This window comes from Astatotilapia calliptera, chromosome 7 (assembly GCF_900246225.1).
Source record: "Astatotilapia calliptera chromosome 7, fAstCal1.2, whole genome shotgun sequence".
Lineage (NCBI taxonomy): Eukaryota > Metazoa > Chordata > Actinopteri > Cichliformes > Cichlidae > Astatotilapia > Astatotilapia calliptera.
Genome location: NC_039308.1, coordinates 11,445,140 through 11,468,399, shown reverse-complemented (window position 1 = coordinate 11,468,399; position 23,260 = coordinate 11,445,140). Strand labels below are relative to the sequence as shown.

General features: G+C 41.4%; 1 protein-coding gene across 5 annotated transcripts in view; it reads left to right on the top strand.

Moving 5' to 3' along the window:
• Window positions 1-22,516, top strand: part of rph3aa (rabphilin 3A homolog (mouse), a) — a 49,899-nt gene extending 27,383 nt beyond the window's left edge. For 4 of the 5 annotated variants that reach the window (XM_026173048.1, XM_026173047.1, XM_026173051.1 and 1 more), the window contains exons 4-16: window positions 5,828-5,911; window positions 6,354-6,498; window positions 7,245-7,430; window positions 7,567-7,794; window positions 7,894-7,973; window positions 11,964-12,038; window positions 13,527-13,636; window positions 13,726-13,852; window positions 15,706-15,759; window positions 18,868-19,019; window positions 19,448-19,529; window positions 19,616-19,712; window positions 21,161-22,516. In XM_026173048.1, coding sequence (XP_026028833.1) covers window positions 5,828-5,911; window positions 6,354-6,498; window positions 7,245-7,430; window positions 7,567-7,794; window positions 7,894-7,973; window positions 11,964-12,038; window positions 13,527-13,636; window positions 13,726-13,852; window positions 15,706-15,759; window positions 18,868-19,019; window positions 19,448-19,529; window positions 19,616-19,712; window positions 21,161-21,294 — 1,554 coding nt within the window. In that variant the 3' untranslated portion in view covers window positions 21,295-22,516. The remainder of the gene's footprint in view (window positions 1-5,827; window positions 5,912-6,353; window positions 6,499-7,244; window positions 7,431-7,566; window positions 7,795-7,893; window positions 7,974-11,963; window positions 12,039-13,526; window positions 13,637-13,725; window positions 13,853-15,705; window positions 15,760-18,867; window positions 19,020-19,447; window positions 19,530-19,615; window positions 19,713-21,160) is intronic. The other variant, XM_026173049.1, reaches the window with a different exon arrangement.
• The last annotated feature ends 744 nt before the right edge of the window (window positions 22,517-23,260 follow it).

Here is a 23,260-nt window from a genome sequence, read left to right as displayed (position 1 = left end):
CCGAAAAACATAAAAGCTGACACCCTGGTGGGGTCAGTGACTTCTTTGTACTAGTTTACTGTCGCTGCAGCTGCACTAAGCTTCTAATACTGCATCTCTGACCTAAGTTTGGTTGTTACTGAAATGACTCACTATTGATCTGCTCATTCAACTCTTTCTTTACCAAAATATATGAACAAATTTTACTTATGTCTGTAAAAGTGTGTCAGTAGAATTTAGCTGAGGGTGCAGAGCGACCTTTTTGGACAGCCCGGTCCCCCAAGCCCCACCCATATTGCCAACACTGCAGGGAGCCCTCATGCACTTGATGATTTGACAGTGGGACAGTCCTGAATCCTCCAGGGTTTTAACGGAAACATGACTCAATGTCTGTAAATTTGTGACAGTGGACATTGGGCCTAAGAGTTCAAAAGAGGACCCAAATGCAGCACAAAATTAATTTAACAAACTCACAAAGGATGTGAGCAAAATGTGCTGCAAAATACTGACAGGATACAAAGTCCTTAAACTGAAAAAGGCAGAGATGGAAACCTGGGAGTGCAAGTATAGAGGGAAACTCATGTCTTCACACTCAAGGCTGAGTGGAAAATGAGATATAGGTGGAAACAATTACGGACTCACAGGAGGGGATTGGACAAAGACAGAAAGGAAAAGACAGAAAGGAAAACAACAAAATACACATAAGGAAAAGCATTTACCAAAGTACAGGGTGGGCCATTTATATGGATAAAATGGGAATGGTTGGTGATATTAAAGTCCTGTTTGCGGCACATTAGTATATGTGAGGGGGCAAACTCCTCAAGATGGGTGGTGACCATGGTGGCCATTTAGAAGTCGGCCATCTTGGATACAACTTTTGTTTTTTCAATAGGAAGAGGGCCATGTGACACATCAAACATATTGGTAATGTCACAAGAAAAACAATGGTGTGCTTTGTTTAAAAGTAACTTTATTCTTTCATGAGTTATTTAAAAGTTTCTCTGTGTTCACAGCCATTGACATGTCAAAGAGGTTAACACGTGAGGAGCGGATCGAAATTGTGTTGATATCTGGTGAACGCAGTAACCGGGTCATTGCAGCAGATTTCAATGCAAGACACCGTACGAGACCACCCATCTCCCATGCTACAGTTAGCAAACTGCTTGCTAAGTTTTGTGAAACTGGTTCAGTGTTGGATTTGCCAAAATGTGGACGCAAGAAAACTGTCACTAATGAAGAAACATCAGTGGCTGTCCTAGCTTGTGGGGCGACCGTGGCCCAGGGGGTTGGGAATCGCATCTGTAACCGGAAGGTTGCCGGTTTGATCCCTGGGCTCTCTCTCCTGGTCATTGTGTCCTTGGGCAAGACACTTTACCCTACTTGCCTACTGGTGTTGGCCAGAGGGGCCGATGGCGCGATATGGCAGCCTCGCTTCTGTCAGTCTGCCCCAGGGCAGCTGTGGCTACAACTGTAGCTTGCCTCCACCAGTGTATGAATGTGAGAGTGAATGAATAGTGGTATTGTAAAGCGCTTTGGGTGCCTTGAAAAGCGCTATATAAATCCAATCCATTATTATTTTTATTAGCTTCATTCAGCAAGAGCCCACAGCGTAGCACTCGCTGCACGTCACTGGAGAGTGGCATTAGTCGAACATCCCTTCGGCGGATATTAGCTACTCACAAATGGCACCCTTACAAACTCCAGCTACTGCAGCATCTCAACGAGGATGACCCAGATCGGCGCACAGAATTTGCAGAATGGGCAAAACAAAAATTGGAACAGGACCCTCAGTTCACGCAGAAGATTTTGTTCAGTGATGAGGCAAACTTTTATGTGAATGGTGAAGTTAACAAACAAAACCACCGCTATTGGTCTGACACTAACCCACATTGGATGGATCCCTCCAAGACTGTTGGAACAACAAAAGTGATGGTTTGGTGTGGTATATGGGGTACAATGATAGTGGGTCCATTCTTCATCAATGGAAACCTCAAGGCCACTGGATATTTGAAATTGCTACATGATTATGTGTTTCCCTCTTTATGCACTGAAGCTGGCACGTTCCCTGAGTTTTTCCAGCAAGATGGTGCACCACCACATTATGGGTGCCAGGTCCAAGCATTCCTAGATGAACAGTTTCCTGGAAAGTGGATTGGTCATCGTGGGCTGGTTGAATGGCCCCCAAGGTCTCCCGATCTGACCCCCTCAGACTTTTATCTTTGGTGTCACCTGAAGGCAATTGTCTATGGTGTGAAGATACAAGATGTGCAGCACCTGAAACTATGGATACTGGATGCCTGTGCTGGCATTTCTCCTGCGGTGTTGCTATCAGTGTGTGAAGAGTGGGAGAAGAGGGTTGCATTGACAATCCAACACAATGGGCAGCACATTGAACTCATTTTATAAGTGGTCAGAAACTTGTAAATAACTCATGAAAGAATAAAGTTACGTTGAAACCAAGCACACCATTGTTTTTCTTGTGACATTACCAATAAGTTTGATGTGTCACATGGCCCTCTTCATATTGAAAAAACAAAAGTTGTATCCAAGATGGCCGACTTCTAAATGGCCACCATGGTCACCACCCATCTTGAGGAGTTTGCCCCCTCACATATACTAATGTGCCACAAACAGGACTTTAATATCACCAACCATTCCCATGTTATTACGCTGTATCCATATAAATGACCCATCCTGTAAAACAGCTGTGCCTAGAGCAGAAATGTAAAAGCACAATTAATCAAATAAACATTAAGTAAAAATCAAAAATCCCAGCACTGTGACACGACTCAGTTGGAAAGCTTACAAACTGATGCATCAGTTCACATGATCCAATAATGTCAAATAGAATCAGATATCACAGGGGATATTATTTTAATACTTTCTGTACATTTTTCCTATGTTCTCTTACAGCTGACACATTGGCTGTTTACGGTGTTTTCTATATTGTTCAACAGCTCTTAAAACTGCTGGGCCATGTGCAAACAAATCTGGACATACGTGGTGCATTTCAGGGTCTTATACACTCAACAAAAATATAAACGCAACACCTTTGTTACTGCTCCCATTCCCCATGGGATGGACGTAGAGACCTAAAATTCATTCCAGATACACAATATAACCATCCCTCCCAAACAGTGGTCACAAATCAGTCCAAATGTGTGGTAGTGGGCACATCTGACATATTGAGATAATCCATCCCACCTCACAGGTGTGCCACATCAGGATGCTGATCTGACATCATGAGTAGTGCACAGGTGTACCTCAGACTGCCCACAACAAAAGGCCACCCTGGAATGTGCAGTTTTTTGCGCTATTGGGGGTCTGGGGACCCAGAACCGGTCAGTATCTGGTGTGACCACCATTTGCCTCATGCAGTGCAACACATCGTCGCATGGAGTCTATCAGATTGTCAATTGTGGCCTGTGGAATGTTGGTCCACTCCACTTCAATGGCTGTGCGAGGTTGTTGGATATTCGTGGGAACTGGTACACGCTGTCGTATACGCCGGTCAAGCACATCCCGAACATGCTCAATGGGTGACATGTCCGGTGAGAACTGGGACATTCTCAGCTGCCATCGGCCAAGGTGGGAAAGTGGGCGTGTGTCCCAATCAGCCAGAGTTTCGGGTGTGTTCATTGTGAAACCTGGCCCCACCTTATCATGCGAATTCCTGAGGTCAGATGGCCCAGGATGTGAGTGGGCGTTAAGGCGTCTGGGAAGGGATCTCAAAACTGGATTGTCCACTTGTCCACAGGACAAGACTCAGCAGTCCATCTGCATCTTAAGGATAAAGGACACTCTTTCGAGGATGCCAATGTTCACATTTTGGACAGAGAGGACAGATGATTTGAAAGAGGAGTGAAAGAAGCCATCTATGTCCACTGTGAGCGACCATCTTTGAACAGAGGCGGGGGTTTACGACACCAACTCTCTGCCATCTATAATCCAGTTTTGAGATCCCTTCCCAGACGCCTTAACGCCCACTCACATCCTGGGCCATCTGACCTCAGGAATTCGCATGATAAGGTGGGGCCAGGTTTCACAATGAACACACCCGAAACTCTGGCTGATTGGGACCCACGCCCACTTTCCCACCTTGGCTCAGGCGATTAGAGGATCATCAGGGGGTCCTTTTGTCCCTCTGTGGGGGGTTACTCCCACTAGGTTTATATCTGGGACTCTCCACCATTTGACCTTAGAACTGAAGAAGCTTCTCGGATGAGAGGTGAAACGTCTTCAAGCAACTTAAAGAAGTCCAGACGCTTTTCTTTGCAAGCTCCTTTGACTACGATGACCTGGATGACTGAGAACCTTCACAGACATACAGTGAAACCAATATAACATCTCCACATTCACAAATATACATTTCTGACATTCAAAAACAAAACAAAAACAAATCAGCGACCAATATAGCCACCTTTCTTTGCAAGGACACTCAAAAGCCTGCCATCCATGGATTCTGTCAGTGTTTTGATCTGTTCACCATCAACATTGCGTGCAGCAGCAACCACAGCCTCCCAGACACTGTTCAGAGAGGTGTACTGTTTTCCCTCCTTGTAAATCTCACATTTGATGATGGACCACAGGTTCTCAATGGGGTTCAGATCAGGTGAACAAGGTGGCCATGTCATTAGTTTTTCTTCTTTTATACCCTTTCTTGCCAGCCACGCTGTGGAGTACTTGGACGCGTGTGATGGAGCATTGTCCTGCATGAAAATCATGTTTTTCTTGAAGGATGCAGACTTCTTCCTATACCACTGCTTGAAGAAGGTGTCTTCCAGAAACTGGCAGTAGGACTGGGAGTTGAGCTTGACTCCATCCTCAACCCGAAAAGGCCCCACAAGCTCATCTTTGATGATACCAGCCCAAACCAGTACTCCACCTCTACCTTGCTGGCGTCTGAGTCGGACTGGAGCTCTCTGCCCTTTACCAATCCAGCCACGGGCCCATCCATCTGGCCCATCAAGACTCACTCTCATTTCATCAGTCCATAAAACCTTAGAAAAACCAGTCTTGAGATATTTCTTGGCCCAGTCTTGACGTTTCAGCTTGTGTGTCTTGTTCAGTGGTGGTCGTCTTTCAGCCTTTCTTACCTTGTCCATGTCTCTGAGTATTGCACACCTTGTGCTTTTGGGCTCTCCAGTGATGTTGCAGCTCTGAAATATGGCCAAACTGGTGGCAAGTGGCATCTTGGCAGCTGCACGCTTGACTTTTCTCAGTTCATGGGCAGTTATTTTGCGCCTTGGTTTTTCCACACGCTTCTTGCGACCCTGTTGACTATTTTGAATGAAATGCTTGATTATTCGATGATCACGCTTCAGAAGCTTTGCAATTTTGAGACTGCTGCATTCCTCTGCAAGATATCTCACTATTTTTGACTTTTCTGAGCCTGTCAAGTCCTTCTTTTGACCCATTTTGCCAAAGGAAAGGAAGTTGCCTAATAATTATGCACACCTGATATGGGGTGTTGATGTCATTAGACCACACCCCTTCTCATTACAGAGATGCACATCACCTAATATGCTTAATTGGTAGTAGGCTTTCGAGCCTATACAGCTTGGAGTAAGACAACATGCATGAAGAGGATGATGTGAACAAAATACTCATTTGCCTAATAATTCTGCACTCCCTGTATATTAGCTGTATAATACCAGTAGGCCAGCTCTAATAGTAATTTGGTATGGCTTCGCGGGCCAAATGTAATTAGGCTGCGGGCCAAATTTGGCCCACGGGCCAGAGTTTGACACCTATGTTTTATGCGCACCTGCTGTTGAAGACTAAATCTGTGTGACACTGCAACTCTGTGCACGAGTATGTCTTAATGTCTATTTTTCCTTTCCCGCAGCATATGTGTACCAAGTGTGGAATTTCAAGCAACAGCAGGACATGCCCTGTGTGGCTGTGCCAGATCTGCAATGAACAGATAGAGGTGAAGGAAAAGGAATGATGAAGAACAGATTCCATGTTGTGCCACATTAGTCTGCCATTAGTCTCTTGTCACGATAATACTGTTACACAATTCTGTTTTTATGATGATGTTGTGCTTGCTGAGGTCGCTGCCCTGGGGAGCCCAAACTCTTTAAACAAATGCTCATTCCTATCATTCATACAGAATAAGTACTCAGTAATACTGCAGATACAAAGAGGTCATGTTTTTGCATCAAATAAAAGAATTCAAATTAAATAAATAAATTGGAGTTAAAATTTTGGCCACTAGAAACTGACTTCAGCTATGCTTAAAAACACAGTATGTCTATACAATATCTGCCAAAGCACTGTCCCTGTAACACATGTTACACATGTTTGAATTGTGTGAGCCATTTTCATTCTTGGAAAATATTCCAGTGATGCAAATTTTTGTGTTACTGCAGGTACAGAAGCGTTCAGGAGCTTGGTTCTTTAAAGGAAGAGAGCAACTGGGTCTGCCTGCCCCCCTTCCTCTGTCCAGACCTGGACAGTCGAGCACAGAAAACTGCTCTACTCCAGCAGGCTACAGTGGATCACATCAGGGATACGGTATTTTTTTGGAAGTGAATGTTTCTCACATTTGTGCATGGGTTTTCAGATATGCCTCTTAAGAACTGATAAAAACCATAAGAGCTAAATACGAGTTGTCTTTTGATCTTATGCCAGAGATATGCTTCTTTTATTTTATTTTTATTTAAAAGCTGAATTAGCGTATAAACATCTTGGGATGCATCTCCTTGTTTTTGAAGGTGTTGTCAGACAAAAAAAAAAATGGAAAAATTGCCACCTTATTGTGGTAGAGGTTGATCCCTAATGATACCAGAGCAATTTGTCTCTGGTTGGGTTTCCCAAAGCAACCTGATTGCTCACCTGAGGTGAGGGCCAAACTAAGTACAATTCAGAAGATATCAATGGCATGGCAATGGTAGTTTGCTTGGATCAGGGTTACTGGGAGTCTCCTGGAGTCAGACCTGGGGGAGAGTGCTGGTGACTAGGCCCTAACCCACAGGGCCCAGCTTGGCTCTGGTTGGTCCTGCACCCACCACCCACATGAGGAGCTGAAGCAGTATGGTGCAATGTGTCAAAGGTAGAGGTACTTAAGTTCTTTGTGACCACTTTACTAATTTTTGGGGTTTTTTTGGTCTCTTTGTGGTTATTTTCTGTCTTTTGGAGTTGTAACTTTTCACCATGAAATATTAGTGGTCCCAGGGGGACCTGGCAGTCCCATTCGGTAATGCATCTATTGAAGTGAAACATTATTCTAACAGTGATGATAATCTTACTTTGACTCCCAGAGCGCATTGCAGGGTCACAGCAGCACAAGTCTTTTGGATCAGAACAATGGGAACAGACAGCAAAAACAACAGCTGACAGTTGTAATGAGGGTCATTCCCATCCAGCCGCTGTAATGAAGACAGAGAGACATGTGTCAGCCTCCAAACCACCTCAGGCAAACACAGAGCACACAACCCCTAACTCAGGTAAAGTCACACTGATCCTTCTAAGAATAAGCCCAGCACTACAAGGCTAATTTCTAAATGTTCCAAATGAACACTGATACATAAAAAGACACTTCAGATTGTGTTAATTGCTGATTATATTTTATAAAATCTCAAGTACCTGCTGCAGGTATGGAGAACCATCACGCGGAAAGTCAAGAAACATTGCCCCCTCCAGCTGTGGAGGAAAAAAGACCACCTGTTATCTCTGGCTCTGTTTCATCTCATAAGCCTGTCTCCAGAGTTGGTCCACCTGTTAACCCACCTGCCAACAACCCTGCTCCTCCCAGACCCCCACCAGATCAAACAGAGGAAGACAACAATGACTATGACTCAGATGATGCCAGTAAGATTATTCCTCAAAATTTAAAACCTTTATTTGTTGAAGACAAATGTATTATTACTTTTATTTTTTGCAACGTGTATGTCTGTGTGTTTCTTACAGCCACTCTGGGATCTCTGGAGTTCACTCTACTCTATGAACAGGAGAACCATGCACTACACTGCGGTATTGTTAAAGCTAAGGTGAACGCTCATACACATGTATGAATAGAAATGAGATAACAACACAAAATAAAAGATCAGTTAAAATAGGACAAGATAAGTAATTCGGGCAACGTGGTTCAGGGGGTTGGGAAGCTCATCTTGTAACCGGAAGGTTGCCGGTTTGATCCCCAGCTCTGTCTGTCTTAGTCGTTGTGTCCTTGGACAAGACACTTCACCTACCGCCTACTGGTGATGGCCAGAGGGGCCGATGGCGCAATATGGCAGCCTCGCTTCTGTCAGTCTGCCCCAGGGCAGCTGTGGCTACAACTGTAGCTTGCCTCCACCAGTGTGTGAACGTGAGAGTGAATGAATAGTGGAATTATAAAGTGCTTAGAGGGTCTCGAAAAGCGCTATATAAATGCAATCCATTATTAATGAAGATTGGAAATGATATAGTAATAATAATATTATACAGACAGATTAGACAAGATAAAATCTGTGTTTTGGCTCTCGGAGGAGGCGGACGCACTTTTTCTCCTCTCCTCTCCCTTATCTTCCCTGCTTAGTTTTTATGTCCTTGTCTAGTCTTGTGTTTTTTGTATTACTTTCCCTGGAACACTCTCTCACAGTCTGTTTCTAAAACCTAAAGAGAATTATGGATTTGATCAACTGGTCTCTGAATGCTATTGACACCCTTTTCTCAACGAGAAGTCTGGGCTCGGGAGAGCCCGAGTGCCCTGGAGGGACTTTCCCTGCCGGATACACGATGGACGGGTGGCAGACATGGAGGATCGTGTGCCTGGCAGGACTGTCGATCGAGGACGCTGAAGATATCTACCTATTCGGAACCGTGATAACAGGGTTTTTGCTGATCGGAGCTGGCTTGGCCCTGGCTTATCTGAGAATTAAGCAGTGTTGGGAAGGTTACTTTTAAAATGTATTCCATTACAGAATACAGAATACATGCCCCAAAATGTATTCTGTAACGTATTCCGTTACGTTACTCAATGACAGTAACGTATTCTGAATACTTTGGATTACTTAATATATTATCATGCTTTTTACAACAACGTGAATGTACTATTGCTGGGTGATTTATTACTATTACTGAAGGTCCGCGACTCCGAACTGTAGTAAAGGGACCTCTGACTAATACGGCGGGGTCCGTGTCGGCTCGTAGCCGAAAAATAGCTTTACTTTGTTGTGTGGGTCAACTTTTCTTGCGAGAGACAGAGAGAGGCGTTGAAAGGCTGCTCCAATGGAACTTATTGTCGAGTCTTAATAGCTTACTTACAACTGGGCTCGTCAGGCACTCTTCTTGGCTGAAGTGGTTATTATTATATTTACATGCTTCCAGCTCCAGTTTTTGCTCGATGACAACTCGTACCTTTCCACTCCCCTTTTTCTCCCTCCTCGCGCTCACAGACATATAACGGGTATGGCAGTCCATTCTCCCTGCAACACGGACTACACTGGCCATGATGCTACATTCTTTAGAGCTATGCTTGTAGCATTCTGCCTGTTAGCTTAGCACAACAACAACAACAAGGAAATGCGCTCTCTCACCCAGGAAACACACAGTCGCAGAGAGAGAGAGAGAGAGCGTCGCCCTGAAACCTGGCAACCGTAACGCTGCCGCCTGGAACAAAAGAACGTAGCTGTCAAACAAAACCCAAACAGTCCTGACCCGCGACAATATGAAACAGGAAAGTACCGCAGTGTAATCCATTTATTTCAACAAAGTAACTGTATTCTGAATACCACCTTTTTAAACGGTAACTGTAACGGAATACAGTTACTCATATTTTGTATTTTAAATACGTAACGGCGGTACATGTATTCCGTTACTCCCCAACACTGGAATTAAGAAAGCGGAACCGGCTGTTCAAACCCCCCCAAGGCTGCCTGCTGGGATTGAAACGATGGGACGAGGCGCAACTTCTCAGAACAGGCTCATTGAGAGCAGCATGGATAAGACCTTGGAGACTCTTACAGCTGCCGTGAATACTCAGAATAACACCTCTGAGTGTACATTGGATTACATCAAGGAGAGGCCTGCTAAGAATAACACCTTTGTTAAGTTGGATTACATCGTGGAACAGCTGACTGCAGTCGTGAGTTCTCAGAATCGGCTCTCTGAGCAAAAGAATGACAACACCACGGAACGCAAGTTTGATACCATCATGGGGAAGCTCGCGGTTTTCCAACGGGAGATTGAGAGACCAGTGTCGGAGTGTTAAAGAACAGCTTTGAAATTCTCACGAGTTGTTGCAAAAGAAAAATTACCATCACAATCCAGCTACCCCTTTGGCGCCAGCTGTGGGCTCAAGGCTGGAGCCGAACAAAAACTCCCTGATAACGACTGTGTTGAGTCTGTTCCTTCCCATTCCATGCAAGGCCACCTGGGTTGGCTGGAAGACTGTTTACTTAGCCTGGCAGGGCCAAGGACACTGTCTCAGCTGAACTATGGACACGCACACACATACATATACTGATACTGATAAGCACTCACTGACGCATCACCCTCCCTACCCCGGATCCAACGCCACCTCCAACACTTACCTCCCCTCTGATGTGGACATCGGGTCAGCTGGAGGCGCAGTCGAAGATTGCAGCGATCCCAGATCAGATGTACACACTGGAACACTTTCCCATGTTGCTTGTCTGTGTTTATTGTGCTATGTTGTGTTGATATCTGTGCATTCCTGTATTATCCTTTTGTGTTACACATTTCGATGTTTTTTTCCTCGCTACCTAGCCTGACCTGTCTCCCCAATGTGATGTTTGTGTATTGTATGTATGGTCGGCAAGGTCTGTCATCTCGGTTGTGGGCAAAAGACCTGCAACTGACAAATAAAGGCTATCTCATCTCATCTCATCTCATAAAAACAGACCATATAGAAGATAAGACAAAACAAAACATTTAAGGTGATGGCTGGAAAAGCAACAACATAAAAATTATAAAGTGGGACAAGGTAAACGAGTACTTGAAAGGAGAAGACAAAAGGACACAATACAACACAGGAAAATATGTGCCAAAACAAAACATCTCAGGTCCAACCAAACTAATAATGGACAGGACAAAATGAGACAAGAAGAACAAGAAGGGACAATTGGGACAAGACATGCCATGTCAAGAAGAAATGAAAATAGACAAGAAGAAATAAGGAGCTTAATGTTTTCATTGAGCATTCTGAAACCCGATGTCACAAGCACAGAGACTGAGTCTACTTTGAGACTTGTCAATCTCAAAGTGGGTCACATAGAGCATGCAATGCTTTGTCATCACTGTAGACACTAATGGGAGCCATAATTTAGAAACTACACATGATGTTGTATTCAAGAAGATTTGAAGTTATTTGAAACTATTGATTAAGGCCAGCACGGTGGCACGGTGGTTAGCACTGTTGCCGCACAGCATGAAGGTCCTGAGTTCAATTCCAACATCAGGCCGGGGTCTTTCTGTGTGTCTGCGTGGGTTCCCTCCGGGTACTCCGGCTTCCTCCCACCGTCCAAAGACATGCAGCTTGTGGGGATAGGTTAATTGGATAATCCAAATTGTTATTAGGTGCGAATGAATGTGAGCGCGAATGGTTGTCTGTCCCTGTGTGTTAGCCCTGCGACAGACTGGCGACCTGTCCAGGTTGTACCCTGCCTCTCGCCCTATGACAGCTGGGATAGGCTCCAGCGCCCCCCGCGACCCTGAAAAGGATAAGCAGAAGCGAATGGATGGATGGATGATTAAGGCCATAAAATCTATAGAAAAATGTTTACTGAGACAAAGGAGCTGAAGGCTGTTTACACAAAGCCTTCTTTTTGGTCACTGGGAGGTTTAAAACACTTCTGGCAGGCTTCATTTTCAAACCCTGAACTTACATCCATATTTAAATACAGTGTATACACAAGACAGAACAAGGTAAAATGGGATATAAGAGAGACGTTAACAATAAAAACAAACAAAAATAATAATATAATAATAATATTTTCATCTCGAATGAATCCAAGCATTGTGTTTCTTGTTTTTTTCAGGGTTTAAAAGCAATGGACTCAAATGGACTTGCAGACCCATATGTTAAGCTGCACCTGTTACCTGGAGCCAGTAAGGTATTTACATGCTTACTTATTTATTTTACTCATTTAAGAAGTAAGATTTTAAAAACAACAAGCTAATCTTTATGTACAAATAAATATGGCAGAATAGCCAGGAAAATGTTGCCTATATACAGGGTAGGAAGTAATTATTTGATTCCCTGCTGAATTTGTACATTTTGCAGAATTCAACCCCCCACCCCACCCCAATAATTTTGGCTCCCACAGATTTGCTGTGTACCTGTGTGGCTCTCAGATTACAGTCAATCAGTTAATCATTTTTTTAGATATTCCTGATCTCAATTTGTTATAAAGCACGCGTGTCCCCAAAATCAGTTTCTTCCATTCCAACCTCGCCACCACCATGGGCAAGAACAAAGAGCTGTCAAAGGAAATCAGTGAGAAGACTGTAGACCTGCGCTAAGGCTACAGTGGGTCACAAGACCATCAGCAAGAAGCTTAGTGAAAAGGTGACAACTGCTGATGCAATTATTTGGAAATGGAAGACTATAAAATGACCATCGGTCACCCTCAAGCTCAATGCAAGATCTTGCCTGGTGAGAATGATAATGACAAAGGTGCTGAATCAGCCAAAAAGCTACATGGGAGGACCTTGTTAATGATCTGAAGACATTTGACACCACAGTCACCCAGAACACCATTGGTAAGACACTAGATTGTAATTGAAATATTGCAGCACCCACAAGACACACAGATTACCTGTCCATTAGGGAACCTTAAAATTTTGGACGACAACCTCCTTCCCTCAGCCAAAACACATGGATGGATCTTCTAGCATAACAATGACCCAAAGCATATCACAACAAAAGGAGTTGCTAAAGAAGAAGCACATTAAGATCATGGAGTGACCACACCAGTCGCCAGACTTCAATTATTTAAAAAATCTATGGAGAGATCATAGCTTCAAATTGCCGAGGAGCAGTTGAAAAACCGTAAAGATTCAGAGGGTTTTGTAAATTTGCAAACAGAAAAAATGTGTGATTTTTTTCTGGATTTTTCTCTCCGTTAAAATTAAGCTACGATGGAAATGTTAAGACTGTTCATTTCTTTATAATTAAGAAAATTTATAAATTCAGCAGAGGATTGATTAACTGTTTCACCAACTGTATTAATTTAACAGAAATTGACATTAGCAGGAAATTGGAGGATGGGATGTACGCAATGTGACCCAATAAATGTAAATACAGTGTTAGAAAGCTCCTAATGACAATCCTGTTTGAGAAGATGGTGTTTTGGTGAATTTATTTGATTTGAAATGCTCTTATATTATATAATATTGCAATAACAAACTGACTAATGCTCATAGCCTTAAATTTAGGTTGGCTGGTACATCGCTGATAGGAGTACTGTGTCATTTTGAGTGAAATAGAATAATCAGTTTGCTTTGAGCTAAGTGTTTGATGTTCTGATGGGCATTGGTTCTCAGTTATTCCTCAGTTTCTTTTATTACTTGAGAAATTCATCTGAATTTCTTATCTTTAGTCTAATAAGCTTCGTACCAAGACACTTAAAAACACCTTGAATCCTGTTTGGAATGAAACCCTGGTTTACCATGGCATCACAGATGAAGAAATGTCACGCAAAACCCTCCGGTATGAACGACTTTTACATACTTTAACACTGATTTGCTACTTATATCAAAATAAAAGCTTTCATGGAGTGCATCGTTTGTTGTTTGCAGGCTTTCGGTGAGTGACGAGGACAAGTTTGGACACAATGAATTCATAGGAGAGACACGAGTGGCCCTCAAGAAACTGAAATTTAATGAGAAGAAGAACTTCAGTGTTTGTTTGGAGAGAGTGATCCCAGTAAGTCTGAGGGCAAAACCGACAATACGATGAGGTTTTGACCTGCTCTAAATATTTGCTTAATAAGGCACACAGTTAGCTACTGTTTTTCTGTAAGTTTAACTCAGCACTGGCAGATGAACTCACAGCACAGCTCAAGTACATGAGATGCAAAAATGAGTACAGATCACAAGAGATGCCAGTGTTTTTAAACTGTGAGTCACACATTATCTGAAATGAAGGTTACACATTGTTTTGTATTTTGGTGCAAAACAGCATCTTAGAGGATGACAAAGCAGTTCAGAACATCTTATCTTGTTCTTTCCTTAGACATTTTAGTAAAGCACTAGTAACTTGCTGCTTCCAAAGGCATAAAGTACTTTTGCAATCGAGTGAAATCTTCACATTTTCCGCTTGGTGTAGGTACGTGGTCAGTCTGGGCCACAAGATTACTCATTACAGTGTAAGTGGTTACCTCAGGGACACCAAGGGGACACAGCTCTGGCTATAGCTGCATAAGTCCCATTTTGCTTCGGTTTAAACTTGCTTAAGGGACAACAAATGAAAAGAAATCGAATTTAAGGGGGGAGCGAGTTAAAACAGCTTGTTTCAGATAGTGAATGAACTGAGAGCTTGCACCAAGGCTCAGTATAAAACAAATGAGAATCTTTTAAAACCACAAATCACCCAAAACTGTCAGGGGTGTTGTGTGGATGCTAGGAAAGGAGGACCTAAACGCTGGACTCACAGGTAGGTGAAGGCTGGTGCTTATTATGACGAGCAGGTGAGCTGAACATAAGATGGCTCGCTGAACTGAAATGACTGGCTGAACTGAACACACGTACAGAGTAGACAACATTAACATCAATGAGACGACAAAGACCAGGATGAAACTGAGGACTTAAGTACACTGGCTAATGATGATGATTAGGGACCGGTGAGAACACAGCTGAACATAATGAAACAGGAAGTAGAACTAATGACACTGAAACAGAGGGGTGGCACGGTGAAGCGGGAAATATGAATGTGGAACATAAACTGAACATGAACTGAACACAGCTGGTGAACCACCCAGGAACCCTGACAAAAACTACTTTGGTGGCCAAGAATACATCTAATGTATTAGTTCCCTTTTAAAAACACTAGTATAAATGGAATTCTCGGTATGTATAATTTCGTGATAGGTCTGTCTGCTGATCCTCTAGTAGGATTAACCACCAGAGCAGCTGTTTTAAAACAGTTATTATTTATAGTGCTCATATAATAACATTTTATTCATTGAAAACTGAACATCTTCAGGTGGACCTTAAATGGATCTAAACGTGAATGTTTTAATCACAAATGGCTAGACACTTGAAGAGATAAAATGTATTATTTTGTACTTTATGCATACATATACACTTAATAGTGTATATGGAAAAAGTATGCATAGCTTGGTGTCCAGTTTTATTACCCTGTGGCATGCACACTGACAAAACCTGAAATTAAAGATTACGAGGTACCCCAATACTTTGTCCATATAGTTTGCAGGCCATACATTGTAGAAGTGAAAGTCTTTGACGAATTGTTTGAAAAGTTCTCATAAATACTGGAAACAGGAAAGCATTTTCTACAGTATGACTGGATTCTGCTTGACACCTTAAGTTTTGTATGGTCTATGGAAATGGGATACAACATGTTACTTACTGATCTTTAACCGTGCTTAAATAGCTGTTTTCCCGGGTTTTAGTTCTTATACTAAGAAATGCTGAAGTAGTCCTTGAACAGGGACATTTCCTATTTTACTTCTATACACACAAACTAATGATAAAGGCTCTAGCTTCAATCATGATGAGGATGATGATGATAATGATGATGGTTTGCTCTCTGTACAGGTGAAGAAGGCTGTAGGAGGATCCATCCGTGGCATGGCTCTTTATGAGGATGATGTAAGACCTTCACATAGATCTTACCACTGTGCATTAGTTAATATACGTATTTAAAAAATAGAAATTAAAACATATAAGCTACATTTGTGTAAATGTAAAATATATAACATTACACAGTTTCAAATAAAAATCAGGTAATATACTTAAGGCCACTGTTCCTTTTACAGGCATCTTCTATACTGATGTTACTTATGTTCTTTTATTCGATGTATCTTGCATTTGCTTATTTTCAGGTTTTATCTGAAGGATGTATGTATATACAGTGGGGCAAAAAAGTATTTAGTCAGCCACCGATTGTGCAAGTTCCCCCACTTAAAATGATGACAGAGGTCAGTAATTTGCACCAGAGGTACACTTCAACTGTGAGAGACAGAATGTGAAAAAGAAATCCATGAATTCACATGGTAGGATTTGTAAAGAATTTATTTGTAAATTAGGGTGGAAAATAAGTATTTGGTCACCTCAAACAAGGAAAATCTCTGGCTCTCACAGACCTGTAACGTCTTCTGTAAGAAGCTTTTCTGTCCCCCACTCGTTACCTGTATGAATGGCACCTGTTTGAACTCATCATCTGTATAAAAGACACCTGTCCACAGCCTCAAACAGTCAGACTCCAAACTCCGCCATGGCCAAGACCAAAGAGCTTTGGAAGGACACCAGGAAAAGTATTGTAGACCTGCACCAGACTGGGAACAGTGAATCTACAAGAGGCAAGCAGCTTGGTGTGAAAAAATCAACTGTGGGAGCAATCATCAGAAAATGGAAGACATACAAGACCACTGATAATCTCCCTCGATCTGGGGCTCCACGCAAGATCTCATCCCGTGGGGTCAAAATGATCATGAGAACGGTGAGCAAAGATCCCAGAACCACACGGGGGGACCTGGTGAATGACCTGCAGAGAGCTGGGACCAAAGTAACAAAGGTCACCATCAGTAACACACTACAACGGCAGGGAATCAAATCCCGCAGTGCCAGACGTGTTCCGCTGCTGAAGCCAGTGCATGTCCAGGCCCGTCTGAAGTTTGCCAGAGAGCACATGGATGATACAGCAGAGGATTGGGAGAATGTCATGTGGTCAGATGAAACCAAAGTAGAACTTTTTGGTATAAACTCAACTCGTCGTGTTTGGAGGAAAAAGAATACTGAGTTGCATCCCAAGAACACCATACCTACTGTGAAGCATGGGGGTGGAAACATCATGCTATGGGGCTGTTTTTCTGCCAAGAGGACAGGACGACTGATCCGTGTTAAGGACAGAATGAATGGGGCCATGTATCGTGAGATTTTGAGCCAAAACCTCCTTCCATCAGTGAGAACTTTGAAGATGAAACGAGGCTGGGTCTTCCAACATGACAATGATCCAAAACACACCGCAACAAAGGAGTGGCTCCGTAAGAAGCATTTGAAAGTCCTGGAGTGGCCTAGCCAGTCTCCAGACCTCAACCCCATAGAAAATCTGTGGCGGGAGTTGAAAGTCCGTGTTGCTCGGCGACAGCCCCAAAACATCACTGCTCTCGAGAAGATCTGCATGGAGGAATGGGCCAAAATACCAGCTACTGTGTGTGCAAACCTGGTAGAGACCTATAGCAAACGTTTGACCTCTGTTATTGCCAACAAAGTATTGAGTTGTATTTTTGTTATTGACCAAATACTTATTTTCCACCCTGATTTACGAATAAATTCTTTACAAATCCTACCATGTGGATTCATGGATTTTTTTTTTTCACATTCTGTCTCTCACAGTTGAAGTGTACCTCTGGTGCAAATTACTGACCTCTGTCATCATTTTAGGTGGGGGAACTTGCACAATCGGTGGCTGACTAAATACTTTTTTGCCCCACTGTATGTACTGTAGCCTAAAGTAGTTTCTTCAGATTCCCCGGCTTCAGCTCTTATGGTGAAGCCAAGTATTACCACTGCTTATTAACCACTGCTGTGCACTGCCTTTGTGCCAGACAATGACCTGATCACATACTATGTTAATTATATCAGACAGATGTTACTGATCATTTTTTTTTTATTTATTTTACTTTTTCTGTCATCAGTTATATTCATTTAACAGCCATGGTAGATCTCACTTTTTTCTGTCCCAGTAATCCTTTTGTCTCATGTTATCTTACATAAAACTGGTCTGATGAGTTTCAGTAAGTTATACAGATATCTTACTATGTGATTTTGGGAACAGGACACTTTGCCTCAGTAGATACTCAAATTGTGGTTTATTGTCTTTCAAATAAGGCATGAAAGTGGTTGCATCACTATCCAGGCAAAAACTATGAGTTTTCAGTTCAGTAAGAGAAAAACTTCAACTCATATTGGCACTATATAAAAAAATAAACAAAGCAAGAACATGGTGCTTTACATAGTAGGTTCAAGATTTTACTGTATTAAAAAGAGAATCCCAACATTTCTGTAATAGAAAGCAACTGGTGGCTTGAGATGAAGTCTCAAGTGAAATGACGCTAAAACTTGCTAAGTAAACACAGGCTGGAGAAAGATTATGGATGCTGGATACTGCGTGCATCCTTTTGTGAGATGAGCTGAAAATAGAGCTCTTTGGTCACAGTGACACTGCTTATGTTTAGAGAAACAAGGAAGTGGCGCACAACCCAAAGACAACTATCCACATTGTGAAACACACTAGGAGTACACTAAGAGTATTGTACTGTGGGGATGCTTCAATGCATCTGGAACAGAGAATCTTGTCAAGGTGGAAGGACTCATGAGGAAAAAATAATATGTGAAGATTTGTGTAAAATCTGTGGGGTGCCTGAAAACCAAGATCTATGCTGAAGGCCATCAGATGTGGAGGAACTTATTTAACAGAACTTACTTAAAAAAAATTTCATAACGGAGTTCATAGTTTTATCCTCATTTGTACTTCTAGTTACATCTCAGACAGATGCAAATTCTCCAGCCATCGCAGAGTAAAACATAGGTCCTAGGACAGAACCCTGTGGAACTCCATGGTGAACTTTTGGGTAGAGATTTATCCCAGTGACATATTTTAGTGTGTTTACTACAAAGACAAATTTGTTGAAATAGTTTTCATTTATTTATGTTAAAGTTATTTGGTACATGTCACTTACGCATGTGTGTTCACAGCTGAAAGAAGTTGAAAACTCAGAGGAGAGGGGCCGTATCTTGATATCATTGATGTACAACAGCCAGCAGAGTCATTTGATAGTGGGTGTGGTCCGATGTGCTCACCTGGCTGCAATGGACTCCAATGGATACTCTGACCCGTTTGTCAAAGTGTATGTGTTTTTTCCAGCTGCATCTGCACTAATGTCACTACATAGATAAACTCTCTATGACAGTGGGGAAATCCTTTTTTCATTTGTTTGGTTTTTTTTACTTTGCTTTGCTAAGAATTGGACACAAGTATCAGTAACACATCTTGCCTCCTCAGTAAATATGAAGCTGGAGTGACAGTTTCTTAAGTTAACTAGCCTAGACCCGTCAAAGTTAAAAATATGGAATAAACTCAAAATAGACTTCTGATTATGATTATCACTGCTAATCTGACTTAACTGTTGAAATGTGCTTCGTTAACATTTAAATAGATGTTAAATTTTCGAGCAAAGTCAGTGAGCTCAACAAAGTAAATAAACATTCCCAGAAATCTTGAACTTCATTCCCAAGGGATGGCATTTTACCTTTGTTGTTCTGTCCTCTTTGATAGATGTCTCAAGCCAGACATGGGAAAGAAAGCTAAAAACAAGACACAGATCAAAAAGAAGACACTTAACCCAGAGTTTAATGAGGTGAGTCTGCGGATTTTGCCATTTTCTGCCCATCCAGATTTCACTCACAGTTTTGTAATAAACTTTCTTCTGTCACTATGTTATAGGAGTTCAGTTATGAAATTAAGCATGGTGAGCTAGCCAAGAAAACACTTGACATCTCAGTCTGGGACTATGACATGGGGAAATCCAATGATTTTATTGGTAAGTTAATAACTTTGATCACATATCCTTATTGATGCTTGTCCACTTCCTGATTTTTTGTATGTTTGTCACACTTAAATGTTTCAGATCATCAAACAAATTTAGACACAAAAGGCAGTCTCTAAATGAAGGTGTTTATTATTGAGAGGGAAAAAATCCAAACGTACATGGCCCTGAATGAAAAAGTAATTGTACCTTAAACCTAATAACTGCTTGGGCCACCCTTAGCAGCAAAAACTGCAATCAAGCGTTAGCGATAACTACCAATCAGAGAAAATTTGGGCCACTCATCTTTGCAGACTTGTTGTAATTCAGTCGCACTGGAGAGTTTTCAAGCATGAACCACCTTTTAAAGGTCATGCATGCATCTCAATCGGGTTCAGATCAGGACTTTGCCTAGGCCACTCCAAAGTCTTCATTTAGTTTTTCTTAAGCCATTCAGAGGTGGACTTACTATTGCGTCCTGGATCATTTGTCCTGCTGCAGAACCCAAGTGCCCTTCAGCTTGAACAGATGGCTGGACATTCTCCTTCAGGATGTTTTGATAGACAGCAGTGAACAGTGAAATTGAGCTCAACTCAATCATTCAGGACATCATTGGCTAATATTAAAATTTGTTTGATGATATAAAACATGTTAGTGCAACAAATATGAAAAACATTAGGAAATCGGGAAGGGGGCACACACTTGTTACACTACTGTATTGATGTAGCCACTGTTGTATCACGTATTTGTTAGTTAAGTCCAGTCATGAAGCCACAATCTGGCTGTTGTAACTGCCATCACCATGGTGTTTTGGATGTTGAAAGTGAGGGGTGGATCTGAGTGTTCTAATGAGTAGTCAATCACAGGATGTTAGCTAATAAGAATGCTCTGGTTTATCCTCTTTTCTGACTCTAATAAGTACCATAAACTATAAAAAGAACTTAATGTTGTAGTTAGTATAACTTGAAACCAGTATTAAAAGCCATGAACTCACTTGGAACTGCTGAGAATTGTTTGCCCACAGACATATATAACCGTCACTTTTTTTCCTACCAGAGAACCCCCTTGCTGGCGAGTTCAAAGACAAAGATTTGAAGCCCTTCTTGCATAGGTTTCACTTATAAGACCACGTATCTGTGTCTGTCTTTTACATGCAGTCAATTCTGTAAGCTCCTAATGTTGTGCATTATTAGACTTATTAGTGTCACAAAGATTTTCATTTTTCTGTCCAGGCAATTTATATAGAAGTTGGCCAATTATCAGAAAACCATTGACTGATCTTAGCACAGTTTGACCACTACACAATTCTAAAGCCTAGCCCACAGCTATACATCTGCCTTGTTTTAGGAACCCTCAGATGTGAACATGCTGCCACTGCAAGTATTATAAATTTAGAAATAAGCTTGTACATAATGAAATAGACAAATATTCATCTTTTATAATGGTTTCCTTTCTACCTTCAGGTGGCTGTCAGTTAGGCATCCAGGCTAAAGGAGAGTGTTTGAAGCACTGGTATGAATGCCTCAAGAATAAAGACAAGAAGATTGAGCGTTGGCATGTTCTTCTAAATGACAACACCACTCAGTTTGAGGATTGAAAGTTAAAATCTTCAACTCTTGTCTGTATTTTTTTCTCCATATCTCTCTGTAAAATGTCTTCCATGAGTGCAGGTAGACAAATAATGTACTCTTGTTTTCAATGTAGTTTGCTGCAAAATGCTATATGAAAGCTTCATTTTAAGCACTATTGTTTTTTGTGACCAACATGGATGTTGACCTTTATGCTTTTTGTCAAAAGGAGTTTATCATATCATAAACTGTATCAGACTATAAACAAATATTCTGACATGCAGTAATGTTTGAACTGATTATCGTGTTTTATGGACAAGATAACAGCCCTTTATTTTCGTCATCAAGTCAAGTATCTACAGAACTTACACATACTGATATTGATATGTATCCATGTCACCTAAGGTCATGTGTTATCATCTGATTTTCTATATTGTTTGGGTATGGGTGTTATGTTTTTATTTTCATGTGTTGTGGTACATATTTATTCTGCTTTATGCATCTGTTAAATATTACGTTAGGCACTGCAGTGAACAATCATTTGTTTTGCATGTGACATGCAGATAACATACTGTTTTCCATATCTTCATGGTCGCTACATCACCTTCTTCCATGCATGTGGGGAGTATTCAACAACCTAAAATGTTTCTGCATGAAATTATAATAATGATTATTTCAAAAACAAGTTTAATTATGCAGTGGCTGTTAGGTTGACCAGATCCTAGGAAACTAAATGTGGGGAAAAGGCACAATGTGGCCTGTGTGAATTTGAACCCAGAGACTAAGGGTTATACCTCATGTTCAGTTGTTCAGAATATTTAAACGGACAACACTGTTCTGTCTAGTATTCATCTTTGGAGTTGAAAAGGTGTTCATCCATATATACTGGCAAATCTATTATTGATCATTTTTCTTGTTCTATTTTTTGTGAGACTTTTAGGAGATGAGTTTGGTAAACAAGAACTAATAGAACTAATTAAAATGTGTGACATTGTCTAAATATATGAATATATAGGAAGAGGGAGTTAAGGGCTTAAGTAAGGGTTCCACTTTATGTCCAGTCTCACATAAAGTGGAATATCTGGTCACCGGAAGTTCTGTTTTTGGAATATGATGAAATATTGCTCCACGGGTATATCTTATATACATTTGCAGGTTGTTTTCAGTTACATATTCAACATTGTCCTGTCTGTACTGATATTGGTGCATGTCTGTAGCAACACATGGCTAATAAATAAAGACCTGATGAAACTTGCTCGGCATTTGTTGTGTATGACATGGCATAAACTTTGTCTGAATCAGGTGAGGTTCAAACCAATCAGCTCAGACAGACACGCAGCTGAAAAATTTGTGAACTTTGACTTCTCCTGATAAAACTTCTTCTGTCTAACTGGGGGAAAGTTTATAGACTCATTACACTCTAAAAAAGTCTGATCTTGAATGATCTACGAGCTATGATCTCACTTTTGATGTTATCAGAAAGGTTCTACCACAGCTGAAAAGATAGGCCTGGCAAGAACTCCAATATTTACATTTCAACTCCAAGACCTTCAGACAGAGCAAAAGGCTGTGTAGAATTAAGCTGTGAAACTCTGCAAAGGTCTGCATCAAACTATATAATGGCAAAGAACACTTTACTGACTCTAGAAAAAAAATGCAAACACAAAAACCAAGAGCAAAAAATGTCAACACACAAACACATTACAGACCATTACAACAAAAAGATAAGGAGACTAAATGAATATATAAAGATAAGCAAAACAATCACAGGAGCAACACACGAGAGACAACAATGATGTAATAAAATGGCTATAAAAATGCAAAATGGCTACTAAGTGACACAAAATGACACAAAAATCACAAGAAGGGATAAAGACAGATGACCTGGTAATAAAAGAAGCAAACAGAGAACAGAAAAAGAGAAAAAGGATAAAAGATGACCACAACAGTAAACAAAATCACCAAAAGAGAGGTGAAATGACAATAAAATAGACA